Source organism: Phocoena sinus, chromosome 20, assembly GCF_008692025.1.
Source record: "Phocoena sinus isolate mPhoSin1 chromosome 20, mPhoSin1.pri, whole genome shotgun sequence".
Lineage (NCBI taxonomy): Eukaryota > Metazoa > Chordata > Mammalia > Artiodactyla > Phocoenidae > Phocoena > Phocoena sinus.
The window spans coordinates 9,968,640-9,990,757 of record NC_045782.1 but is presented as its reverse complement, the minus strand read 5'-3'; the positions used below and the strand labels follow the sequence as shown (position 1 = coordinate 9,990,757).

At 37.6% G+C, this 22,118-nt stretch overlaps 1 protein-coding gene across 4 annotated transcripts in view; it reads right to left on the bottom strand.

Moving 5' to 3' along the window:
• The window catches only part of RABEP1 (rabaptin, RAB GTPase binding effector protein 1), a 102,854-nt gene that overhangs the window by 11,492 nt on the left and 69,244 nt on the right, over nt 1-22,118 (bottom strand). For 3 of the 4 annotated variants that reach the window (XM_032615242.1, XM_032615243.1, XM_032615244.1), the window contains 6 exons: nt 19,722-19,900; nt 17,574-17,705; nt 12,512-12,979; nt 11,151-11,255; nt 9,236-9,352; nt 3,760-3,858 (listed from right to left, as the gene is read on the bottom strand). In XM_032615242.1, coding sequence (XP_032471133.1) covers nt 3,760-3,858; nt 9,236-9,352; nt 11,151-11,255; nt 12,512-12,979; nt 17,574-17,705; nt 19,722-19,900 — 1,100 coding nt within the window. The remainder of the gene's footprint in view (nt 1-3,759; nt 3,859-9,235; nt 9,353-11,150; nt 11,256-12,511; nt 12,980-17,573; nt 17,706-19,721; nt 19,901-22,118) is intronic. The other variant, XM_032615245.1, reaches the window with a different exon arrangement.

The following is a 22,118-nucleotide window of genomic DNA, read 5'->3' as shown; positions in this document are numbered from 1 at the left end:
TCTGCTGATAACTGCACCAGAGAAAAACAAAGGCCAAATGAAATAAGGGCTGAGGATGGACAGTACATGATAAAGCTCTGTAAGACTTAAAAAAAGCAGCTCAGAGATTTATTGGTTTACAGCCCTTACATATATTCAGGGGGACAGGAAATGAAGCAAGTATCTGAGCTTATTCTCCACTGTTTCTACCAACAGCTTAAAAGTAATGAATTTCTTCCCCCATATCCCTAGGACCAGCATCTCTAGCTCAATGGAAGAGGTGGACGTAATCAAGACATATCAAAAAAAGTGTGTACTCCAAGACAACTCCTATTTCCTCACAGCATGCGTTCCACAGGAGGCAGGGATAAACAAAAAGCAGTATCTTCATCTTTCATTACATATACATATGTTCAAGCTCAGGATCACTATGAATGGCCCAAGGACCCCAAATATTAGACGCCATCAAGAGGCTTTATGCTTAGGAAATGCAGGAGATTTGAGCGGCTCATTCTTAAAATGGAACACGTTCCTTCTTCCACTTGCTGATGTTTACAACAATTTTAGGTATTTCATATGAATTTATATCAATATAAAAGTCCATCTAATTTGAGTATAAGATAAAATTCTGCAAAAGTATTTCTGCTAATTTTTACTACTAACCATTGAACATATACATAAGTGTAGATTACTCCACATCCAACATTTGTTCAGCAGCTACTACTCTACACTAGGTGATTTGCTGCCCATGGAGAATACAGGGATAAAAGATAGACTTTGCCCTAGAGAAGTACATGGTACAGTGGAGGGAAAGATAAGTAAACCAAAAATTACCCAACCATACTACGAGTGCTGTAACAGACAAGGGGTACAGCAGTGATAAAAGGACAAAGGGTACCTAATTAGTGGAGAGGGTTCAAGAACATTTCCCACAAAAGGTGACTGCTGCATCCTGAAGGACAAATAGACTGCTGGTACGCAGGCAAGGTCATGCATAAGTTTTGGTTAATTCTGCTGGCTCTTACTTATTTCAGACCAGAATCAATCGTTGCTTTATGCTCACTTTCAACCCATTTACAACAAAATATTAGCATCCCACGACGTTTTGGATATAAAAGAAGGGAAAGAAGAATATGTTTATATTTGTTTATTTTTGTAAAGAGAAAAACAAGGATAAACCAAAAATAAATTTAAATGATCATGTATAGGAGTTGGTGGGAAGAGGGTGAAAGGGACAGGGAATGGAAGTGAAACTTCTGAGTGTTTATATACTTTTATAGTTCTGACTTATGAACAATGCTGCACGTTCAAAAAACAAAAAAGTCAATCAAAAAAGAAAATCCAAAAATGTAATACATAGCTCCATTTGTTTCTGTTTGTATCAAATTGATAACCACAGAGAGAAAAATCATTTCAAGTAAATTTTGAACACAGCACCCAGACTGTAAACCTTTACCTGGCATAACATTCTAAGGGTAAAAAGAACTACAGGTGTCTCTTGGTATCCGCAGAGGACTGGTTCCAAGACACACTCCCATACCAAAAACTGAGATGCTCAAGTCACTTCCAGTCAGCCCTCTGTATCCACAGATGTGGAAACCGTGGATATGGAGGGCCAACAAAGAAATGCTGAACTTCACTTAGTAAGTTTGCTGTTGGCAGCAATATTAATGTAGTCATTCTAAAACGACTGTGATCGCCTTAACCAAGTGATCAAACTTAACATCACCAACAATGGAACCACCCATCATAACATGCCTCTTGTTATGAACTTTCCATTGAATCATTTCATCCATGTAGTATTCTTGCCAAAATGTCTAACTTGAACCATGTGGAAATAATCAGACAAATGCATTCTACAAGGCAAATGGTCTGGACGCTTCAAAAATGTTAATGTCATGGGCCTTCCCTGGTGGCGCAGTGGTTGAGAGTCCGCCTGCCGATGCAGGGGACGCGGGTTCGTGCCCCGGTCCGGGAGGATCCCACATGCCGCGGAGCGGCTGGGCCCGTGAGCCATGGCTGCTGAGCCTGCGTGTCCGGAGCCTGTGCTCTGCAACGGGAGAGGCCACAATAGTGAGAGGCCCGCGTACCGCAAAAAAAAAAAAAAAAAAAAAAAAAAAAAAAAAAAAAATGTTAATGTCATAAAAGCCAAAATCAAAAAGTGGGTGACTGTTCTAGATTAAAGGAGACTAAAGTGACATGACAACAAAATACAATACGTGATCCTTGACTAGTTCCTTGATCAAAAAGTAAAACCTCCACTCAAAAGCAATCAAGGACTTTCAGGGTCAATGGTTACATTTTAAGCATACAATAACAGTATTGTGATTATGCAGGAAAACTTCTTTGTTGTTAGGACATACATACTGAAATATTTAGGAGTGTCATTATGTCTACAACTTATTTCCAAATGGCTCAGAAAAATAAACAAATACATATGTAATATAACATACACATATATGAAAGAGAGAGACTGAGAAACAATTGCAAGCAGTAAAAATGTGGCAAAACCTAAGTGAAGATTTTATGAATGTTCACTCCATAAACAACTCTAAGTTTGAAATTTTTCAAAATAAATAGTTCGGGGGAAATATTAAGATCCCAACCACTACCATAGCTACTCTTCTTTGAAGGGGCCTAAGAAATTGAGTTTATCTTTCTCAGTGTAAGAACATTTAAAGGTAATTTCAAGAAAATGGTAAGATATTAAAGTTCACAAGACCTCAGCCTTAATTTCAACAATTCTTCAATGTCACCTGCAATGTTCATTTTAAGTGGAATCAACTTGAAAAATGTTTGCAAAAGCAGGTGAGTTTTAAAAGATGAGAAGGAAGATGAGAGGGGACGGGGATTGTAAGGAGGCTAAACACTATGAAACTTTGTCAGCATTTAACAGTGTCCTTGAGATCAACAATTATTATTTCATATTCTCTAATTAATGAAAAGATATGAAACTCTCTCTGGTCATTGATTAGAGTGAGATGTTTCTCAATAGACCAGGGCTAGTATTTAGGGATCAGCTCAAAGGCCATTCAGATACTGACCCAATGCCAATCAAAAACAAACCATTACCATACAACTTGGAGTTTGTTTTTCTGTCAACCCTGCAAGAGCTGGACAAGAGGCAACTCTGTAGGATCACCCCAGCAGGACCAACTCTGCTATAGTTTATGAAGGGCCATCAGATGCAGGGTTCCAACTTTGAGAAAAAGGAAGAGCAAGGCAAGTGGAGCCTGACTGCTGAGGAAGAGGCCCGAAGCTGGAGAACAATTCTGCAGAGGTTCCAGGCGGCTCTTATTAAGAAGCTCTCTGTTCCTGTTCCTCTCAAAATTGACAGCCTTCTGGAAGTTTTCCAGTGCCACAGCAGTTATGGTACATGTGTTATCGTAAACCCTATGAAATTACTGAGGTTGTTTTAAATATATTAGCTGTCCAGGAAAAGCACAGTGACTGCTCAAAAGCTGTACCTCCTAGGGCTTTGAGAGATTTCAACTTTTAGCTTGTATTTAGAGCTAAAAATTAAATGCTGGTCCATAGTTTATTTTATTTAGGTTTCTCAAATCGAAGAAAAATTAAGTTAAAGGTGATAATTTTTTTGGTCAAGAGGTAGGTTTAAAAAAAGAATAATGTCTTTACATAATCTTGTCCATTACTAACATTCTGTAGGCTCTGGAGAACATAATGGTAACCACTTTGGCCAGGAAGATAAAGTCACATCAAAGATTATTTCAAGATAGAATATATTTAACATAGTTAATGTTTATTTAAATGTTAACTTACCATCTGTTCCTGAACATCCCTCTTTGCCTGGGAAAACCCCTGTTGTAACTCTTCAAGTAAGATCTCAGATGCTTGGGCTCTTAGGACAAGTGCAGAGATCTTGAAAGAAAAAAAAAATTCATACACAGAGAATTTAGTTAGGAATCTGGTTATTCTGAAACTAACTCTTCCATCTCCTGCTTATTTAATGTCCGGAACTGATTTTATTAGTTCATCAAACCCCACTCATCTATCATTCAACAGATATGTGTGCATCTACTGGGTACAAAGCCTCAGCCTTTCAGATGACACAAAGCAGTACCCAAAGTCCCCAGGGGTCATACGCTGCCATACATGAACAACAGCATTATATGCGTCTCTAGACATAGATACTAATCCATGTGACACAGTTATAAATATTATTCTTAAAGGAGCTAATTAAAAATCAATAAAAAATTTGAAACTCTGTCCACAAAAAAACCCCAGTTTAAAGGATAAATGAATCTTCCCTGAACTAGCTTCCCTGAACTAGCAGTATTCTAAGGTGGTTTACTTAAGAGCAAAAGACACATGATAAACTCTCTTGAATTAGTTTTAGTGTTCCTGACGAGGGGTTTATGTGAAAGTTGATGACTCATACATAAGAGTTATAAAATAAATCAAAATAAATTTGTTTAGACATTTAAAAAATGATTATTGTCAGAATTTTGTTTCCAGTAGTGGCAGAATAGGTGATGTGAACCAACCTTCCTGCCAATTAAGAAAACCAGACAAAAATATGAAAGACACCTACATGAAGGCATGGGAGAACAAGGCAGAAAAGAATCACAGAGCCAAGGACCAGAATGAAGACACATGGAGAACTGGGTGCAGCATCTGAACAGCTCTTCTCCAGAAGCATGTGCCAACTCCAAAAGAAGCAGAGGCAGCACTGAGAAGCTGAGCAGAGCGTCTGAAAACCCCAGCACAGGGTGGCAAAAGTTAAGAGTCCAAGACCCAATACACAAAGGGATCCCTGGTAAACAGCCTGCACTTTGGACTGGGTCTCCAAAGGGACACACCCTATAGTAAGGGAAGAAGTTAAAATAATCCAACCTTCACAACTTCATATAATCTCAATTCCCATAAATGAATTAAGGTGATCCAGGATTGTTAGTACAACTAGTTGCCTGCCTCTCATAAGAAAAATGGCTTTATTTCAACAATTTTCACATATAATGTCTAGTACCTCAAGTTAAGAATGCATAAGGGAAGACTATGATAGGGACTTCCCTGGTGGCGCAGTGTTTAAGAAGCCACCTGCCAATGCAGGGGACACAGGTTTGAGCCCTGGTCTGGGAAGGTCCCACATGCCGCAAAGCAACTAAGCTCATGTGCCACAATTACTGAGTGTGTGCTCTAGAGCCTGCAAGCCACACTACTGTAGCCCGTGCTCCACAACAAGAAACCACTGCAATGAGAAGCCTGCGCACCACAACAAAGAGTAGCCCCCATCTGCTGCAACTAGAGAAAGCCCGTGCCCAGCAACGAAGACCCAACACAGCCAAAAATTAATTAAAAATAAATAAAAGACTATGATAAAAAACAAAACAGATAACAAAAAGAGAGCTACAATGAATCCAGATATGTTATTAGAAGCAGACTTTAAAATAACTGTATTTGATCTGTTCAGAAATTTAGAACCACCAGAGAAATGGAAACGATGAAAAATAACCAAATGGAAATAAACTTAAAAAATCAATTATCCAAATTAAAAATACAATGGATGAGTTTAACAGATTAGGCCTATTTGAAGAGAAAATTAGTGATATGAAGATAATAAACAAAGACAAAAACGATGGGAAATACAGAAGAGAGATTAAAGAAGCCATGCAGATGCAATGCGAACATCTAACATATACAAATATTTGAAGAAGTAACAGCCAATGGAAATAGCTGGTAGAGCTAAAAATATGCCTGTGCAAAAACTCAAAAATTCCGTAATTTCACTACTATGTATACTCGAGAGAAATAAGTCCACATGTCCACTAAAAGACATGTACAAGAATGTTAAAAAATGTATTCATTCACAATATCCAAAAACCAGACACAATCCAAATATCTCTCAACTGTAGAATGGATAAATGAATTATGGTATACTCATGTTATAGAATATACACAGCATTAAAATCTAACTACTGAGACACAGAACAATATGGATAAGTCTCACAGACATAATGACCCAACAGACCAGATGCAAAAGGCTACATACTATATGATTCCATTTATATGAAGTCCAGCAACAAGCAATTCTAAAACATAGCGTTAACAGTTAGAATACTGGCTACCTCTAAGAACAGGCAGGTGGGGTATTTACTTATTAGCAAAGAACATGAGCGTATTAGAAATGTTCAGTATCTTGATGCAGATGATGATTTATTACCCTAGTAAAATTTTTCACACATTAAAATCCACCAAATTGTACACTTGAGATTTATGCACTTTGTGTTTATCTCAATAAAAACAAATTTTTAAAGAGACATATGGCTGAGAATATTCCAATCACGATATAAGACATTAACTCAGAGATCCAAGAAACCCTGTGAACTCCAAACAGCAGAAATATGAAGAAAGACGCACCTAGGTATATAGCACAGTAAAACTGTTAATAACAAAAGCCAAAACGAACATCTTTACAACAGCCACGGAAAAAATAACATTTCACCTTCAAAGGAACAACAATAAGACTTACAGCTGACTTCTCATCAGAAACATGGAAGCCAGAAGCAATGGAATAAGAACTTCAAAGTGCTGAAAGAAAATATCATAAATACTCAGAATTCTATACCTGACCACAGAGTATCCTTTTTGAATGAAGGTGGAAAGAAAAAGATATGTCTAATAAACAAAAATATGAGAGAATGGAGACTTTTGGCACTGTCCAAGATGGACTAAGCCCACCAAGGCCATTCTCTCCCCTTATTACAACTAAAAACTCTGGAAAAAATACAAAAAGCAACTACCTGAGGACTCTAAAACATAAGCAAAAGCAGACAGTTTAGGGAGGGAAATCAAAACGGGAAGAAACAATTCATACTGCAGTTTACTACTTATTTGGGTTTTTTTCCCCTATTTTCTGCCAGCATGAATCTGAGAGCTGCCCCAGTTGTGAAGCCACAACAGATGCAGCAGCACAGGACAAACAACTGTTTTTCTGATCACAGGGCCACGACAGGGGACCCATGAGCTGACAAGTAGAGTGGTACTGAGAGAAAAGAGCTACAAAAAGGATCCCCTAATTCTGTGCATGAACCAGCACAAGTCTCACACTGACCCCTGAGCTATATACATACATGGACACGTCCAAAGGAGCACTGCAAAGGCTTTTAAAAATGAACTGACATTAGAACTACCTACTACAGAAGGCAAGACAGAACTTATGAACGAACCTAATCAGGTTAACAGAACTGAGAGTCTCACAATAAAATATTCATAATCTCCAAGATCAATCTAAAAGTACTTGACATAGAAAGAATCAGGAAAATGTGGCCAATTCTCAAGAGGAAAGAAAATCAACACATGCCAACTCCATGATGACCTAGGTTGGACTTACCAAAGACTTTAAAGTAGCTATTGTAACTATGCTGCCTGGTGTAAAGGTAAATACTGTTGAAACGAATGAAAACATAGTTCTCAGCAGAGAAAAACTTTTATAGTTTTTAGAAACTATATGTTTCTAAACTGTAAAGTTTCTAACTTTATGTTTCATTTAAAGAAACAAATGAAAAATTTACTATAAATTACAGCACAGAATCTGGCACAAAAATAGGCAAATAGACTAATCAAATAAAAGAGTCCTCAAACTGACCCACACATGTACACTCACTTGATAGTTAACAAAGATGATCTTGCACAGCAGTGAGAAAAAGGTGACCTTTTCACTAAATGGTACAGGAACCGACTCTCCATATGAAAAAATAAAATAAAAATTTACCCATATCTACAGCTTATACATAAAAGTCAGTTCTAGATGGATTTTAGATATAAATATGAGTGGTTATAAACAATGAAGCTTCTACAAAACACATGAAAATATCTTCATATAACCCCAGGGTAAGAAAATATTCTTCTAAAAACCAGGATAAAAATCACTCATCATAAAGAAAAGATCAATAAATTTGACTACATTAAAATTAAGAACTTCTGTTCATCAAAAGACACCATTAAAATAATGAAAATCTAAGGTACTGAGTAGAAGACATTTGGGACACATCACCAAAAGGCTCTAATAAGATTATATAAAGAACTCCTATCAGAAAAGTGGGAAAAAAAAAAAAGACAACCCAATAAAATATCAAGCATAAGACTTGAAAAGTAATTTCAAACACACAAACAAGCACACACACACACACACACACACACACACACACACACACACGATATCCCAATGGCTAACAGACATGAAAAATGCTAAATAACCTCAATGGTCGTAAGAGAAATGCAAACTAAGCCACCATGAAATGCCATTACACACCCACCAAAATGGCTATAATTAAAATAACACAAAATGAAGTCTGTCGAGACTGCAGACCCACAGGAATTCTTCTCATACATTGCTGGGGAGAGTATAAATTCATACAACCACTTTCTGGCACTATTATCTCCAAAAGTTGACATACATTTTGAACATTTTGACCCAGGCATTCCACTCCTAAGCACATACCCAGCAGCAACATGTGCAACAAGCTCTATACAGAAATTTCAAAGTAGAATTATTCATAATATCCCACAACTGGAAACAACCCAAATGCTCATAACATTAAGATGGATAAATTATATCCATACAATGGTACGAGTATACAACAATGAAAATAACAACTACCACACACATTTGTGAGTAGGAACCTCACAATGTTGAATGGAGGAAGACAAACACAATGAATGACTGTGTCATTCATTGAATACGGACTATATGATTCATTTGTTAAAATAAGAAAGCAGACAAAGCTAATCTAATGGTGTTCGACATTAGGACTGTAATTACCTCTAGGGAGGAAGTAGTAAGTGGAGGGGGAAAGTGAGGGCTTCTGGGCTACTAGCTAATTTTCTATTACTCGATCTTGGTGGTTACACAGATGTTAGTTCAGATGTGTTTGGTACATCTGTATACGGTCACGTTTTTTCCTATGCATGGTATTTTTCAAAAAGTCAAAAAGAAGATAACTAGCATCTTTCTTGTCAGCAGGTTTCTTGTGCAGCAGAAAAACCTAATAAAAATCCAAGGGGAAAAGAGAACCAGAGCCTCCTGATATTTACTAACGAGTTATTGCAAAAGTTACTTTCCTTAAATCTGTAAAACAGACACCAGAGAAAGATCAGTTTGAGATATTCTTATCTGAGGGAAAACAGAACTCCCAGATCTTTAGGGCAAGAAAGAAACCTTACTAGGTTTTCAAAACGCTTGTATTTAAACAACTCAGTCATCTCCCAGGGGCCACATTCTAAAACCCTCACTTACCTGGTGACTTGAATCTTCAGTGCTCTGCTTTATGAAGTCTTCCAGCTCCTGTTTATCTCTCATTGTCTTCTCTAACTGGTCATTTGCTTGCCTTAGCATCACCTGTAGCTTTTTCACCTATGCAATTTTAAACGTCAATTAGAAGGAAGTACCAGAATTTTCATAAATTTAAAAAAAAATCCCTACCTCCAGAAAATTTTTTTAAACCTAATCTTTTTTCCTGAGAAACAAATTTGTCAATTTGGGAAAAAATTGAGATGAATTACCTCATTCGACAACTATACTGTGCTTTACAGTTAACAAAACATTTTTCATATCCATTATCTCATTTGAAAATATCTGCTTTTCCTCCTGGGTCTTCTAGGCTAGGGCACTGGCCTCCCTGACTCTATCTTCTGCTGCCAATCTATAATCCACTCTAACACAATAAATATTTCTAAAATGAAAGTCAAATCATATTATTTCCCTACTTAAAATCCTTAAATGCCTCCCAAAGTCTTCAGGGTAAAATTTAAATCCCTTCAGTCATCACACCCCTCCCTCCATAATCTCATCATGGCCTTCCCTTTGTAGCTTCCTCTCCCACTATTTTCCCCCCACTCTCTCTCCACTCTCTCTTTCTCTCTCTCTCTCACACAACCCCCCCTTATGCCCAGCCACATAAACTATTCATACTTCCTAGAACACACAATTTTCCTTCATAACTGTTCCTTTGTATACATTTCCTCTCCTTGAACACCCTTTCTCCACTTCTTTTCCTAATTAATTTTTACTCTAGCTCTAAAACAAACTTAGCTGAACTGTTACCTTCCCTAGTTAACAGCCCATAGTTAATTTAGATGCCTCTGCTCATCCTCTAGTTCTACTTGTACATGTACAGGAACAAACCATATTGAACTGATGGCTTGGATTGCAAGACTGAAAGCTCCCTATGGGCAGTACGGTGTTCTCTCTGTATCTGAATACTCAGAACCCAGCGAAGTGCCTGCACAGATGAAGCAAGAGTAAAATGTCTATTGACACGACTATGGAATCCAAGATACCCCATTCCTATACCACACTATCAGAGACCAACTACTGATATAGAGGCTTCACAAATAGCTTTAGAAATTTACCTCTAAGCCATCTAAAAAATAAAGCATATATGGAGAAAATTAACGCCAAAGGCATCTGAAATTTAATTAAACCATCATTCTAACCTGCTTAAGCTTATTTTGAAGACTAGGGTAACACTCTCCATAATAACCAAAGAACAATTTGGAAATATAAGAAAAAAGTTATTTTTTCCTTACATATACTTTCACAAGTTTACTCTCATGAAGTTCTACATCATTTCCTAAATGTTAGCAGGGAACCCATTATTAGGCACTGTATTTGGAAAGGTACTTGTCAGTTTCAGCATACCTAATCTACCAAATCTTAATTTCTGTGACCCTGCAAATTAAACTTACTTCAACAAATTTATGACAAGGATTAGGCAATAAGCAATGAAGAGTACAAACACTGATTAATGTAATATCCAATTAAGTTTTATCCAATTAGAAGCAACAGTCAACCCAACCCCTTATCTCCCTAAATCTCTGTATCATAAAGCACTTTCCAAGTGCATGCATTCCTGACAATAACACTTCTAGGCCTTGGGCAGAAGGAACAGGTTGGGAGAAGAGATATGCCAGCTGAGCTGACCTGTGTGGTATTGGACAAGCTAATGAAGCAAAGACACACAAAAGCAAAAATTCTATAGTGTGCTCCCACTGGAAATGTAACTGATGTTGCACGTACCAGATTATTTCAGACTTAACAAGATGAATATACTTCATAAAGCAAATTGGGAGGGGTGAAGGGCAATTAATTCAACACCTCCAATGAAAACTACAACAGCTCACCAATTTCGCACACCCCAAAAGAAACTCACCTGGTCTCTTGTTTCAGCCTCTTGAATCTGAATTCCTTGTAACTGTTTTTCATAATTGGAACACATATCACAACGTCTACCAAGTTTATTTCCAGCATTATGTACCTGAAGGGCACCAAAATTACCTCTTATCAGGCAGAACAAAACAAGTCTACATCACATACTTGAGGAACACGTGCAGTCTTACCTATGTTACTCAAAGTAGAAAATGGAGTAAACAATTTATTCAGGGACTTATGGCAAGTAGTTACAATAGAGAGCTGGATTCTAAAAAATCGTAAGTCCAATATAAGTATGACAGGAAAACAAGGGACACAACTTTATCATCAAGAGGCTAAGGGCCACAAAACACCGCATTTGAGGGAAACACAAGGAAAGCAAAAGGTACTACACCATGGCACTCACAATTTAAATCAATACTACCCAACAAGGGAGGGGATGGGGAAGGGTGGAGTGCAAATTAACCATTTCACCAGCTCCAAGCACAAAGGAGGTATGAAACAATTAAATAGCACCTTCCCAAACGTTCTGCATGAGACCAAGGAGAACAGTTTCTTTCAGGCTTAATAAGCTGTACCACTTGCTAATCAACAGCTTCTTTAAAGAGAAGTAGCCCTGAGTAAAAGAAAGCACTGGAAGTCATGAAACCTGTATCCTAACCCAGGTTTTGCTACTAAGTCGAAGGGGAAACTTGAGCAACTCATTTGACCTTTCTGAGCCAGATAAGTTGGAGAAAATCATGCCCTGATTGTCTCATTATTATCAAGAAGCTCAAAGAGAAGAGGTCTGTGAAAAGGCTTTGTAATCTGTAAAGCACTATGCAAATACATATTTAAGTTTTTATCTCCTAATCCTACTTCTGAGCTTGCAAATATTATTAGGGGGAAAATTAACCTCATTAAAGGTTGCCTTCCCTTCTCTCCCATATTTTCCACCCCCTCCTTAAACTCATTCTAAGCATCAACTGCTGAAAAGCATTTGTACTTTAGACCTCAAGGAAAGATGAAAGAATATGCATCTTGGAATACACTGAGATAATAGAAAACTGCAAGGAAACCAAATTCGGGCTACACAAAGTTAGCTATGCTATTCAAGCAGATCACTCCAACTTAAAGAGATGTGACTTCAGGTGGAGAAGTTCACACTTAACACAATCAGCTAGTCAGTTCCCTCCTCTGTCATAATCACCAGGAACAGCCAAAGCAGACAATGATAAGGGTCAGACAATATAGGTTAACACTCATTTGCTGGCAACAAGTGCGAGCATTGACTCCAGGGACCATCTCTTGAATGAACAATAAATCCAGAGCTACCCAGTATCCCTCAAAGTGAGCAGAGGAGAAGCCAGGAAGATAACTCACCTCTTTCTGCAGGAGATTCCATTCTGTCTCACTGACTAAGCGGTAACCACTGGGAGACACATAAGCACTTTCCATACCCTGTGTGACACTAGACAGGAGGGATGCTGTTTCTTCTTGTTCTGGTGTCATCGCCTTGATTGCTCTTTCCTGATCTTTGGTTAACATAAACCCACTTGGCATTTGCAGTGACCCAAGGGAGGCGGTATCAAAGTTCTCAGTCACCGAATCTGCTCCTACTAACGGTCCAAAATCTGATTCGTCCAGGTTCCCAGCAGATTTTGCTTTGTAGTTATAGCCTAAAGCTTTGGATTGCAGTGAGCCTGAGGTTCCCAAGCTGTCTGTAGACTGTGCTCTCCTGAGTCCATCTTTAAACATGTCATTGTCTGATTTACTGAATGGATCCCCGGATGGCAACAGTAAGTCTGCATCTAAAGAATGGACTGAACCATGGGTGCTATCTAAATGCTCCTGAAATGTGAAAAATACATTGCCAGTTAGACAATTCCTGATATTTTCAAAGAGAAAAACTACCATATTTTATAAAGTATTTTGCCACACGTTACACATGACAATCTTTAGTGTGCTGCCTTCATATATTCATTGAACAAACATTTATTGAGTGTCTTCTATATCCTGGGCACTAAACCAAGCACTCAGGATACAAATGTGAACAATCTCTGACTTCAAAATGCTTAGTTTCATGAAAAAAATAAACAAGTGAACCAAGTAAACAGGCTATTAGAATATCATATTCAATAAAATGACAGGCTACAGCTATGTACTGAATGCTCTGGGAGCTCAAGGAGAGGAATTCAGCCCAGACATAAGAATCAGGGAAGGTCTCCTGAAATTCAGTATTGGGTATATGGAACACGAGGTGCCTGCTGTATATCCAAGTACAGACGTCCACCCAATAGAGGGACAAAGAAGTCTTTAGATAGAGACTTGGGAGTAACCACTATAAAGTAATAATTAAAGCCACGGCAGCAAATCAGAACACTTAGGATGAGTCTGGAGGATATGAAGAAAGCCAAGGGCAAGGCCCTGAGATCAATTTTGTCCATTTTGGGGACGGACAGAGGAAGGAGTACCCAGAACAGAAGGGAAATGAGGATAATGTTGTACGCTAGAAACTAAGTTTCAAACAAGGTGTAATCAACATGTTAAATAAGGCTGCATCAAGTGAAAGAAGCCAGAGGCAAACGGTCACACACTGTAGGATTCCATCTCTATGAAATACCCAGAATAAGTAAATCCACAGGGACCAAAAACAAATTAGTGACTGCCAGAGGTTAAAGGGAAAGGAGAGTAGGGAGTGACTCCTTAGTGATATAAGGGGTCTCGTCTCTTTTGGGGGCAATGACAATCTTCTGAAACTAGACAGGTAATGGTTGCACAACATTGTAAATGTACTAAAGGCCACTGAATTGCACGTTTTAAATGGTTAATTTTTTGTTGTGTGAATTCCATTTCAATTCTTTTTTAATGTGGTGCGGCACACTCCCAAAGTCAAAACAGCACACCAGTACCATTCTAGCACAGTCTGTAGGAAAATCAGAAAGCAAGGAAAATGTAGCAAGTTTTTCTTGAAACCAAATTTATTCAATTTAAAGAACTGGCTTTTATTTTAAGATACTATCTTTTCTACGTTTTGTTGTTAAATGCCCTTCTTTTCATGAACTGGAAAAGACTAAAATACAGATTATTTTTCAATGTTTTAAAAATATCCTTACTTGGTATAATAAAAAGTTGACAACTTTTATGTTAATTCCTCCATTTACTTCTTTTTAAAGTTCTTTTTTAAGGTTTTTTAATCTGTGAAATTCCGATGGCTGAGGAACACAAATCTAGTATACACTGAGCTAGCTATGGCAAAGGTCCCAAATAAGCACCCTAATAAAAATTGGAGAGCGAGCATTCTGTTAGCTTATAAAGGAACACGACATCTAATGCTATCATATATTAACACAATGCTACTGTGACACCAAAGAAGGAAGGGGATAGGGGCAAGAAAGTTGTGAGGGACATTTAAAAAACACCAGACTACCATGCTGATAACAATACTTATAAGGAACATATACTTGTAGGGGTATGTAAACTGTTACACTGTTTCTGAAAGATGATTCAACAATATGCTTGCTTATGCTCTTAAACTCAGCAGTTCTCTTCCCAAGAACTTACATGAAGGGAGTAATCAGATAAGTCCATGACTTTTATACAAAGAAGAATTATATATAATAGCATTATGGCATTACTCATAATAATGAAAATTTTTTTTACTAGTGAAAAATGAAACAATTGACTATCTGTTAGTGTGTTAATCATGCTTATTTTCTATATTTTATGATGTTTATGAACTTTTGAAGGCCTTGCTGGCTGAGGAGAGACTGCCTCTTCCAAACTAGCTAATTCCTAGAAATAATAAACAACTTACCTATGAATATGTCTTTCACATCTAAATCAGCCAATCTCAAGTCGATACTCCCAACCAACTCCTTTATCTAACTCTTACACACCAAGCCAGTATTTCCCCTGCTCTAAATCAACCCAGGGCCAGGTACCAGAAAACTGAAGATAGACTCTATGCCCCAAAGCCCACTGGATTTATTCAAACTAGCCAGTCCTATGCTATTTACCCTGCCCTACCTTTCCCTCAAAACTCCCAATAATGGCTGTGGTCCATGCTTTCCCCTTACTCCTGCTTTTACTTCATGACCAACTCTGGTGCTTCTCCATGTGACTCTGCACAGTGTACCATGACTCTCATTTCTAGAGGGACTGTAACATTAAACTTTTTGTTCAATGGCATTAACCTCTCTATGTCACCACTTGGTCACCTTTATAAATTAAAACCTGGGCACAAATCAATTTGTAGGAGACTAAGGAATTATGGTACATTTACATGCTGAAATACTGTTAGTCATTAAATATAATTGTGGGGGAAAACACTTACTGATGTGCCAAAACCTTTAAAGACAGATTTAAGTAGGGGGAAAAATGTACATAAAACATCATGTACAGTTACAATCTGTATTATGTTTTAAAAGTACAAATAGAAACACACATATGTTACCTTTGGAAATGGAAAAAGAGGGAAAGGAGAGGTACATACCAAAATGTTAGTGGTGGTATCTCTGGCTAGTAGAATTTATTAGTTATTTTTATTTTGTATGACTTTCTGTACTTTCCAAATTTTCCATAATGAATACATATTACTTTTGTGGTGAGAAAAGCATATTCTAAGCATTTAGGTTAAAGAAGATATAGGGTCCTACAAATTTTAAGTGGCTTTAGCAATATACCTAAGTCTCCAAAGCATTCCACATTAACTTTAAATCAACAGGCTAAAGTAAACTGTCACTGCCTCTCAATACAAAACAAGTACATTCAACATTCAAACTGCAAAACATCAGATCTGAAAGGCTATATTTCAATGTCAGAAAATGTTATGCACAATATACAGTATAAATCTGTTAAAACACTATTAAAAAATTTTAAGTGCTTCACTGTAAATCACAACAAATTTCCTTTTCCTGTTTTCCTGCTAAAATATATTTTTTTTAAGTTTGAAACTTTGCCAAACATTGCTGGACGCAGGACTGCATGATATTTGGCAGTACGCAAAAATTGAGACATTCTCTTGGAAGTCTATTTAAAAAAAAAGACAAAGCAGAATCAGGGCAAGGTTCTCAGCGTATGAGCCAAGAGAAAGAATGTACAAAAACAATTACATCATACTTTTCAGTGTCCACTAGGATTTTTTTAAAGCATTTTTTCAATGTCAAATAATCCATAAACATGGAAATACGAGCCACCAGCAAGTAGATTTTACATGGCTCAGTGTAAATCTGCAAACTAAACAGAAACATAATACCTTTGAAAGTGAGAAAAGACCCTTATCCAATTTACCTGAAACTGGTTCACCAGGCAGGGAAAGGAGGTAGTTGGGGGGGGAGTAAGTATGAATCTCTAAACAGCAGGGACAGTATAAACAATGCATATGAGCATGGACAGCTAGTAGAAACGTCTGGCTGTGATGAAGTGGAGAGTATGCTAAGGCTGGAAGGGTCAATTCAACTCCAAAGGCCCTTGTATGGCAAGCTGGGGAACTTAGTTTTTACCCTAAAGTCAATTAACAGAAGCATTTCCTTCCCTGAAGAAGAGATATCAGCTTGAGTCTTGAAGGATGAATAGAAGAATTCCAGAACTCAGAAAGGCAGAGGGACGTAAGCATTCCAGGTAAAAGAACCAATGTGCAAGGCAGAGAGTATAGCACAAGAAGAGCAATGTGGCTAAAAGAGAGTGCATATTATGAAGGGTCTTGACTGTCTGAGTGAGGAAGTTGCACTTAATTATGTAGGTAATGGGAGTGAGTGGTGGTTCTGACTAGGGGAGTAGCCTGACTATAGCTGCACTTAAGAAAAATAAATCTGACAGTAATGCTGAGGGTACAGTGGAATGGGACAGGCTGAAGACAGAAAATGTAATGAGGAGGCCCTTGCCACATGTGGGTGAGAGGCGATGAGGCCACAGGAACACCACTTTACACTTTCCACCTCCAGGTCTCTCTACTCTGCCCATTCCCAATACCTGAAATGTTCTACCCTACTCCATCACAATCTGCCAAACCCCACACACTCTTCTCAGGGCTTAAGATCTAATACCTGATAATACTCAAATACAGGCCATAGAGAATTAAGTGTTTCAATACTTTAGATAAAATCTCTTTTAAACAAAAGCTCAAAGTATTAGAAACATTTATTCATATCAAAAAAGATTTTGCAGATATTATTTAAATTTTCTTCTAACGTTTTAATTTTGGAACCGCTAGAAAAAAGAACGTCTAATTGTTTCGCAGACCATGAGAGAAACTGCATGTTTCAAATTGTACTACCTATAATACTGTAAAAACAGTTGAAAATAAAGTATTATCACTTTATCTAATTTTCAGCTAGTAGCTACTACCCACTTCCCATATGAACAATGTAACTAACTGATGTATGAGAAGCTAAAAATGGTTAACACTGTGTATACGATGATTTTAATTATAGATTCATTATACCTCCTCATTTGATAACTGGGCTGAAGATTCTTCATGAGTTAAAGCACACACTACTGGTATTTTTACTTCTTCCTCAACATTTGTTTTCTTATGATCCTTTCCCTTACTAAGTCTTTGTTGTTCATCTTCCTCCTAAAAGTTAGGAAGAAAAAATACATATTACCCAGGTAATCTATACTTAATGATTCCCACAGTTCTTTAACCACTCAAAACAAATATACAAGTATACTACATGAAGGCAAAACAAAAGAGAGCAAATCACCCACCTCTTCTTCAAGTGATTTGAGAAAGAAAATTTACATAGAATGTTCCTTCGGCTTATTATGTAAAACAAATAGGAAAAAGTTACAGCATTACACATCCATTTGAAACATGTACAAACTTATATGAAATACCAATGAATGATTGAAGCTGATGTAATAATTCACTCAACAAAGATCAAAGATACCTTCAATGCCCCCCCGCAAAACACTCTAGTGGGGAGGGACAAATACACGATTTACATCACTATATAAGCATGTACAAGGTTCTACAGGAGCGAAAACAAAAGATTTCATCTGAGGGAGCTAGAAAGGGGGGCCGAAAGAAGGTAACACTTGAGCTGGATCTTGAAGAATCAGTAAGATGAGTGCCAATTGTGTGAGAGGAGACAAGCAAGGGTTCCAGGGAGTAAAGAAGTATGTAAAAGGGAGAGGGGCAAGGAAGAGCAGGCATGTGGGGAATACTGAATAATCTCATGTGACTAAAAAAGGGCAGGCACATGAGTAGTGAGGTACATTGAGAAGGGGGTGGTGATTAAGTGCTTAGACTGTGGAATCAGAGATTAGTCAACCCTCAGATAGGCCATTAGTCCCTATCTCATATGGGAACTTTTGTTGTGTGTTTTTCTGTTTTGGGAACCACATGAGATAAAGCTTTACATATAAAGCCTTAGCACAACGCTGGCGCATAGGCCTTAAATGACCAGTTCTGGAATTTAGACTATTCTAATGGGAAGCAGGAAAAGCATGATTGTATCTGTACTTTAGAATCTAAATCCTCAAGCTGACTGTGTCTACACACAAGATGAATGAATCAATTAAGAGAAAAGAAATTTAAAAAGGAAGAAACTTCTGAAAAACAAAATCTAACCTAAGTTACACAAGATAATTTAAAATATTTCTTACAGTACCTACAAAAGCTTCTACACAGCTATCCTAGGGAAATATTTGCACACATACACAACATAGTATAGGATATTAGCTGCAAAACTATTTGAAATGACAAAAAAAAAAAAGAAGAAGAAACCATCTAGATGCCCACTACAAAGAGATGGATTAAATCAAATATAAGTACATCCATGTTACCAGCTAACAAGAATGAGATAGATCTCTAAAGTGAAAATATATCCAAGATGATGCTTATGAGAAAAATAAGCTACAGAATAAATACTTATACTATGATTTCAGTTGTATGGGGGGAAAAAAAAGAAAACTGAATATACACTTATAAACACATATAAGTGGTGTGGAATACTACCTTCCAAACTGATTATTCCTGATTACAAAAGGGGTTATTTCTGCGAAGGAAGTATGTGAGATGTCAAGGGAGATTTTCACTTTATCACTTTATTTTTTCACTTTGTATTTAAACCAAAATATTTTAACATGAGAATGTATTTATGTATTACTCATATAATTTAAATAATTGTTTTTTAAGATAAGGAGAAAACAGGATCCTGGGTATGCAGCCCTCTAGACACCTGCCTTTTCATATCACTCAGCCTCTCCATCCCCACCCATCACTGTCTAATAAGGCTTTTAGAGCAATGTCACAAAAGACATGGCCTGGATTAACACAATTCAGGAGCCCTAGGAGAACTGGACAGAACTGCAGAGAAAGATTTTCTCAGAAATATGCACTACTGCATCCTGCAGACTGAAGAGGATCATTTCTAAATCAGTTCTTCCCCTTCCCCCCAGACAAGGCCATTTCTAAAGTTGAAAAGCAAAATCCCTCAAATGTAGCTATTATGTTTTTTGAAATGGCATACATCAACTTTGTTTCAGGCTTAAGTCAATCTATAATATACATAAAGAAGTATGATCATGTGTCGGGGTGGAGTGGTTTATTAACAAGGCAAACAAGTCCTACAAAACTGGTATTCACCTGATCTTTCTTCTTCAGTTCTTCAACTTGTCGGAGCTGTTCTGAAGTTAGCACAATTTCCATTCGCTGCATGTCCCTCATCAGCAAACGCTGAGATTCCAGGAACTGGTCATTGGCCTTCTGCCACGTGTGTTTCAACTGGTTGTGCTGCTGTCGCTCTTGCTCCAAGAGATGGCATACTGTTTAGGAATCCCCCAATCAAAAACACTGAATTTTAATGGCAGGCAATTTCTTTAACATAGGACTAACTAAACTAGACCTGACCAAAGGTCCACCCGGTCTGGGATTCTGCCTCTGACAAGAACCCAGGGGCAACCTGCCATAGGACAAGGCAGCTGTCCCCACACCACCTGTCTAAGCAGAGTCTCCCAAAGTGTGTTCCTAGGAAGAGCAACATGTGAAAAAAAGACTTCTGTGCTCAGTGAGTTTCAGAAACCTTGGGATAAAAACTTTTTTTTAAAGATTTCTTTACTGCAGGACTTTGAACTCAGGGTCTTAAGTATGTCTGTGTTCTCTTGTAAGCTGATATATAATACAATACCTCCCAAATTTATTTGACAAAAAAATCCTTTCCACAGTGCCACTCACGTAACAAATGTTCTAGGGAATACAATTTGGGAAACATTGCTCTAAAGGGAAAACAGATAGTAACCACTCCTAATTGTCTTTAATACACTCTGAATAAATCTTGTTATCCAGGAATCCTTCTTGAGTCCATTTAGTTTTGACCTCTCAGGATAAGTCAAAGAATCTTTGTAAATGCTTGTGTTACTGATATTCATCAGCTCAGCCATCTTCTTTGGGGAAAAAAAGAATAGATGGTATCATCTATCAGCCCATCTACCCAGTTACCCAAGCCAGAAACCTGAGAGACAACTCATACTTCTGACTTTTCCTCACCCAACACATTCAACTGTGACAGAGGCCTACTAATGCTACTTCCTGTGTGATGTGACACTCCATCTTCTGCCTTCTGCCTTAGACTTAGGACTTAGACAACTACAACAGGAGTCTCTTCAGAACCCTTCCTGCCATTCGTCTGGCCCTCTGTATTCTATCCTCCACACTGCTGTAAAACTGAACTCTCTAGAAGGTAAAACATTACCACTCTCAAGCTTAAAACCCTTCAGAGAAGCCAGACACAAAAGGCCTCATACTATGTAATCCCATTTATACAGAAGTGCAGAATAGGCAAATCTATAGAGACAGAAAGTAGATTAGTGGTAGCCAGGGGCTGGGGGGAAGAAGAGAATAGGGAATGACGGGGAATGGGTACAAAATTTCTTTTTGGAGTAATGAAAATGTTCTGGAGGTAGGTAGTGCTGATGGTGTACAACTTTGTGAATATATTAAACATCACTGAACAGGTACCTTATCTCGGTAAAGCTGTTATTTAGGACAAGAAATATTTCTAAATCCTTCAGAGCCTCCTTATTACCAATACGATAAAATCCAGAATCCTTAGCATAAGGTCTCCAGGATCTGGCCCATGTCTACCTCTCCTGTCTCACATTTTGCTCCAATGCCTATTGCATTTTAATCTTGCTGAACTATATTTCTTACAGTTTCGCTACCTTGTTACACCACATGCAAATGGCCTTGAATGCCATGCTCCTCTCTGACGACCTGACAAACACCTACCTATCTTTCAAAACTCCAGTTAACAACCTCTTTTAAGAAGCCTATTCATGGCACCGTTGCCTCCTAACACACTTCCTAGCACATATGATATGAAACTGCACTGCACTTGGTTGCATATCTAATTTCCCCAATTTAGGCTCTAATTTACACTGCTGCTCAATTTTTAACTATCTTCTTTTCACGTAAATACTACTTTTTTGGTATGAATGTCTCAGTAGAAATTACTCTACCCCCTTACTCATTTTAGTGAAACTTCTCAGATACTTCTCCAGGTATATTAGGAAGGTCTGGTAGTCTTGCACTATTTCTGGAAGGGTTGGGACACATAGGTTAAACAGAAAGTCCTTTTTCTTCTGGACATCCTTTCAGAGTTTGAGTGTCTTTTTGACTGCAACAGCACTTTTGAAAAGCATTTCCTGAGAGCCAAAGACTCAAACACTAGATTACTTTAATAACATTTTATAAAATAATTCTGTAGGCTTATATAATTTCAACTTCCCACTATTTGGAATAAAAACCTAACTCCTATGCAAACCTGAATTATTTATGGAAGAGCTATATTTTCCATGACCACAGTCCTAAATTTTCATATTAAAACATGTTACTAGTATAACCTGCAATGAATATAAGATTTCAAGAGGTCCATGCATTTAGATGAGGTAAAAATTTAGATCTTTATTTTCACTAATCTCTAACTGAAATTTATCATTTCCTTCAATTATAAAATATAGACAACAAACCACAGTAAGTATAACA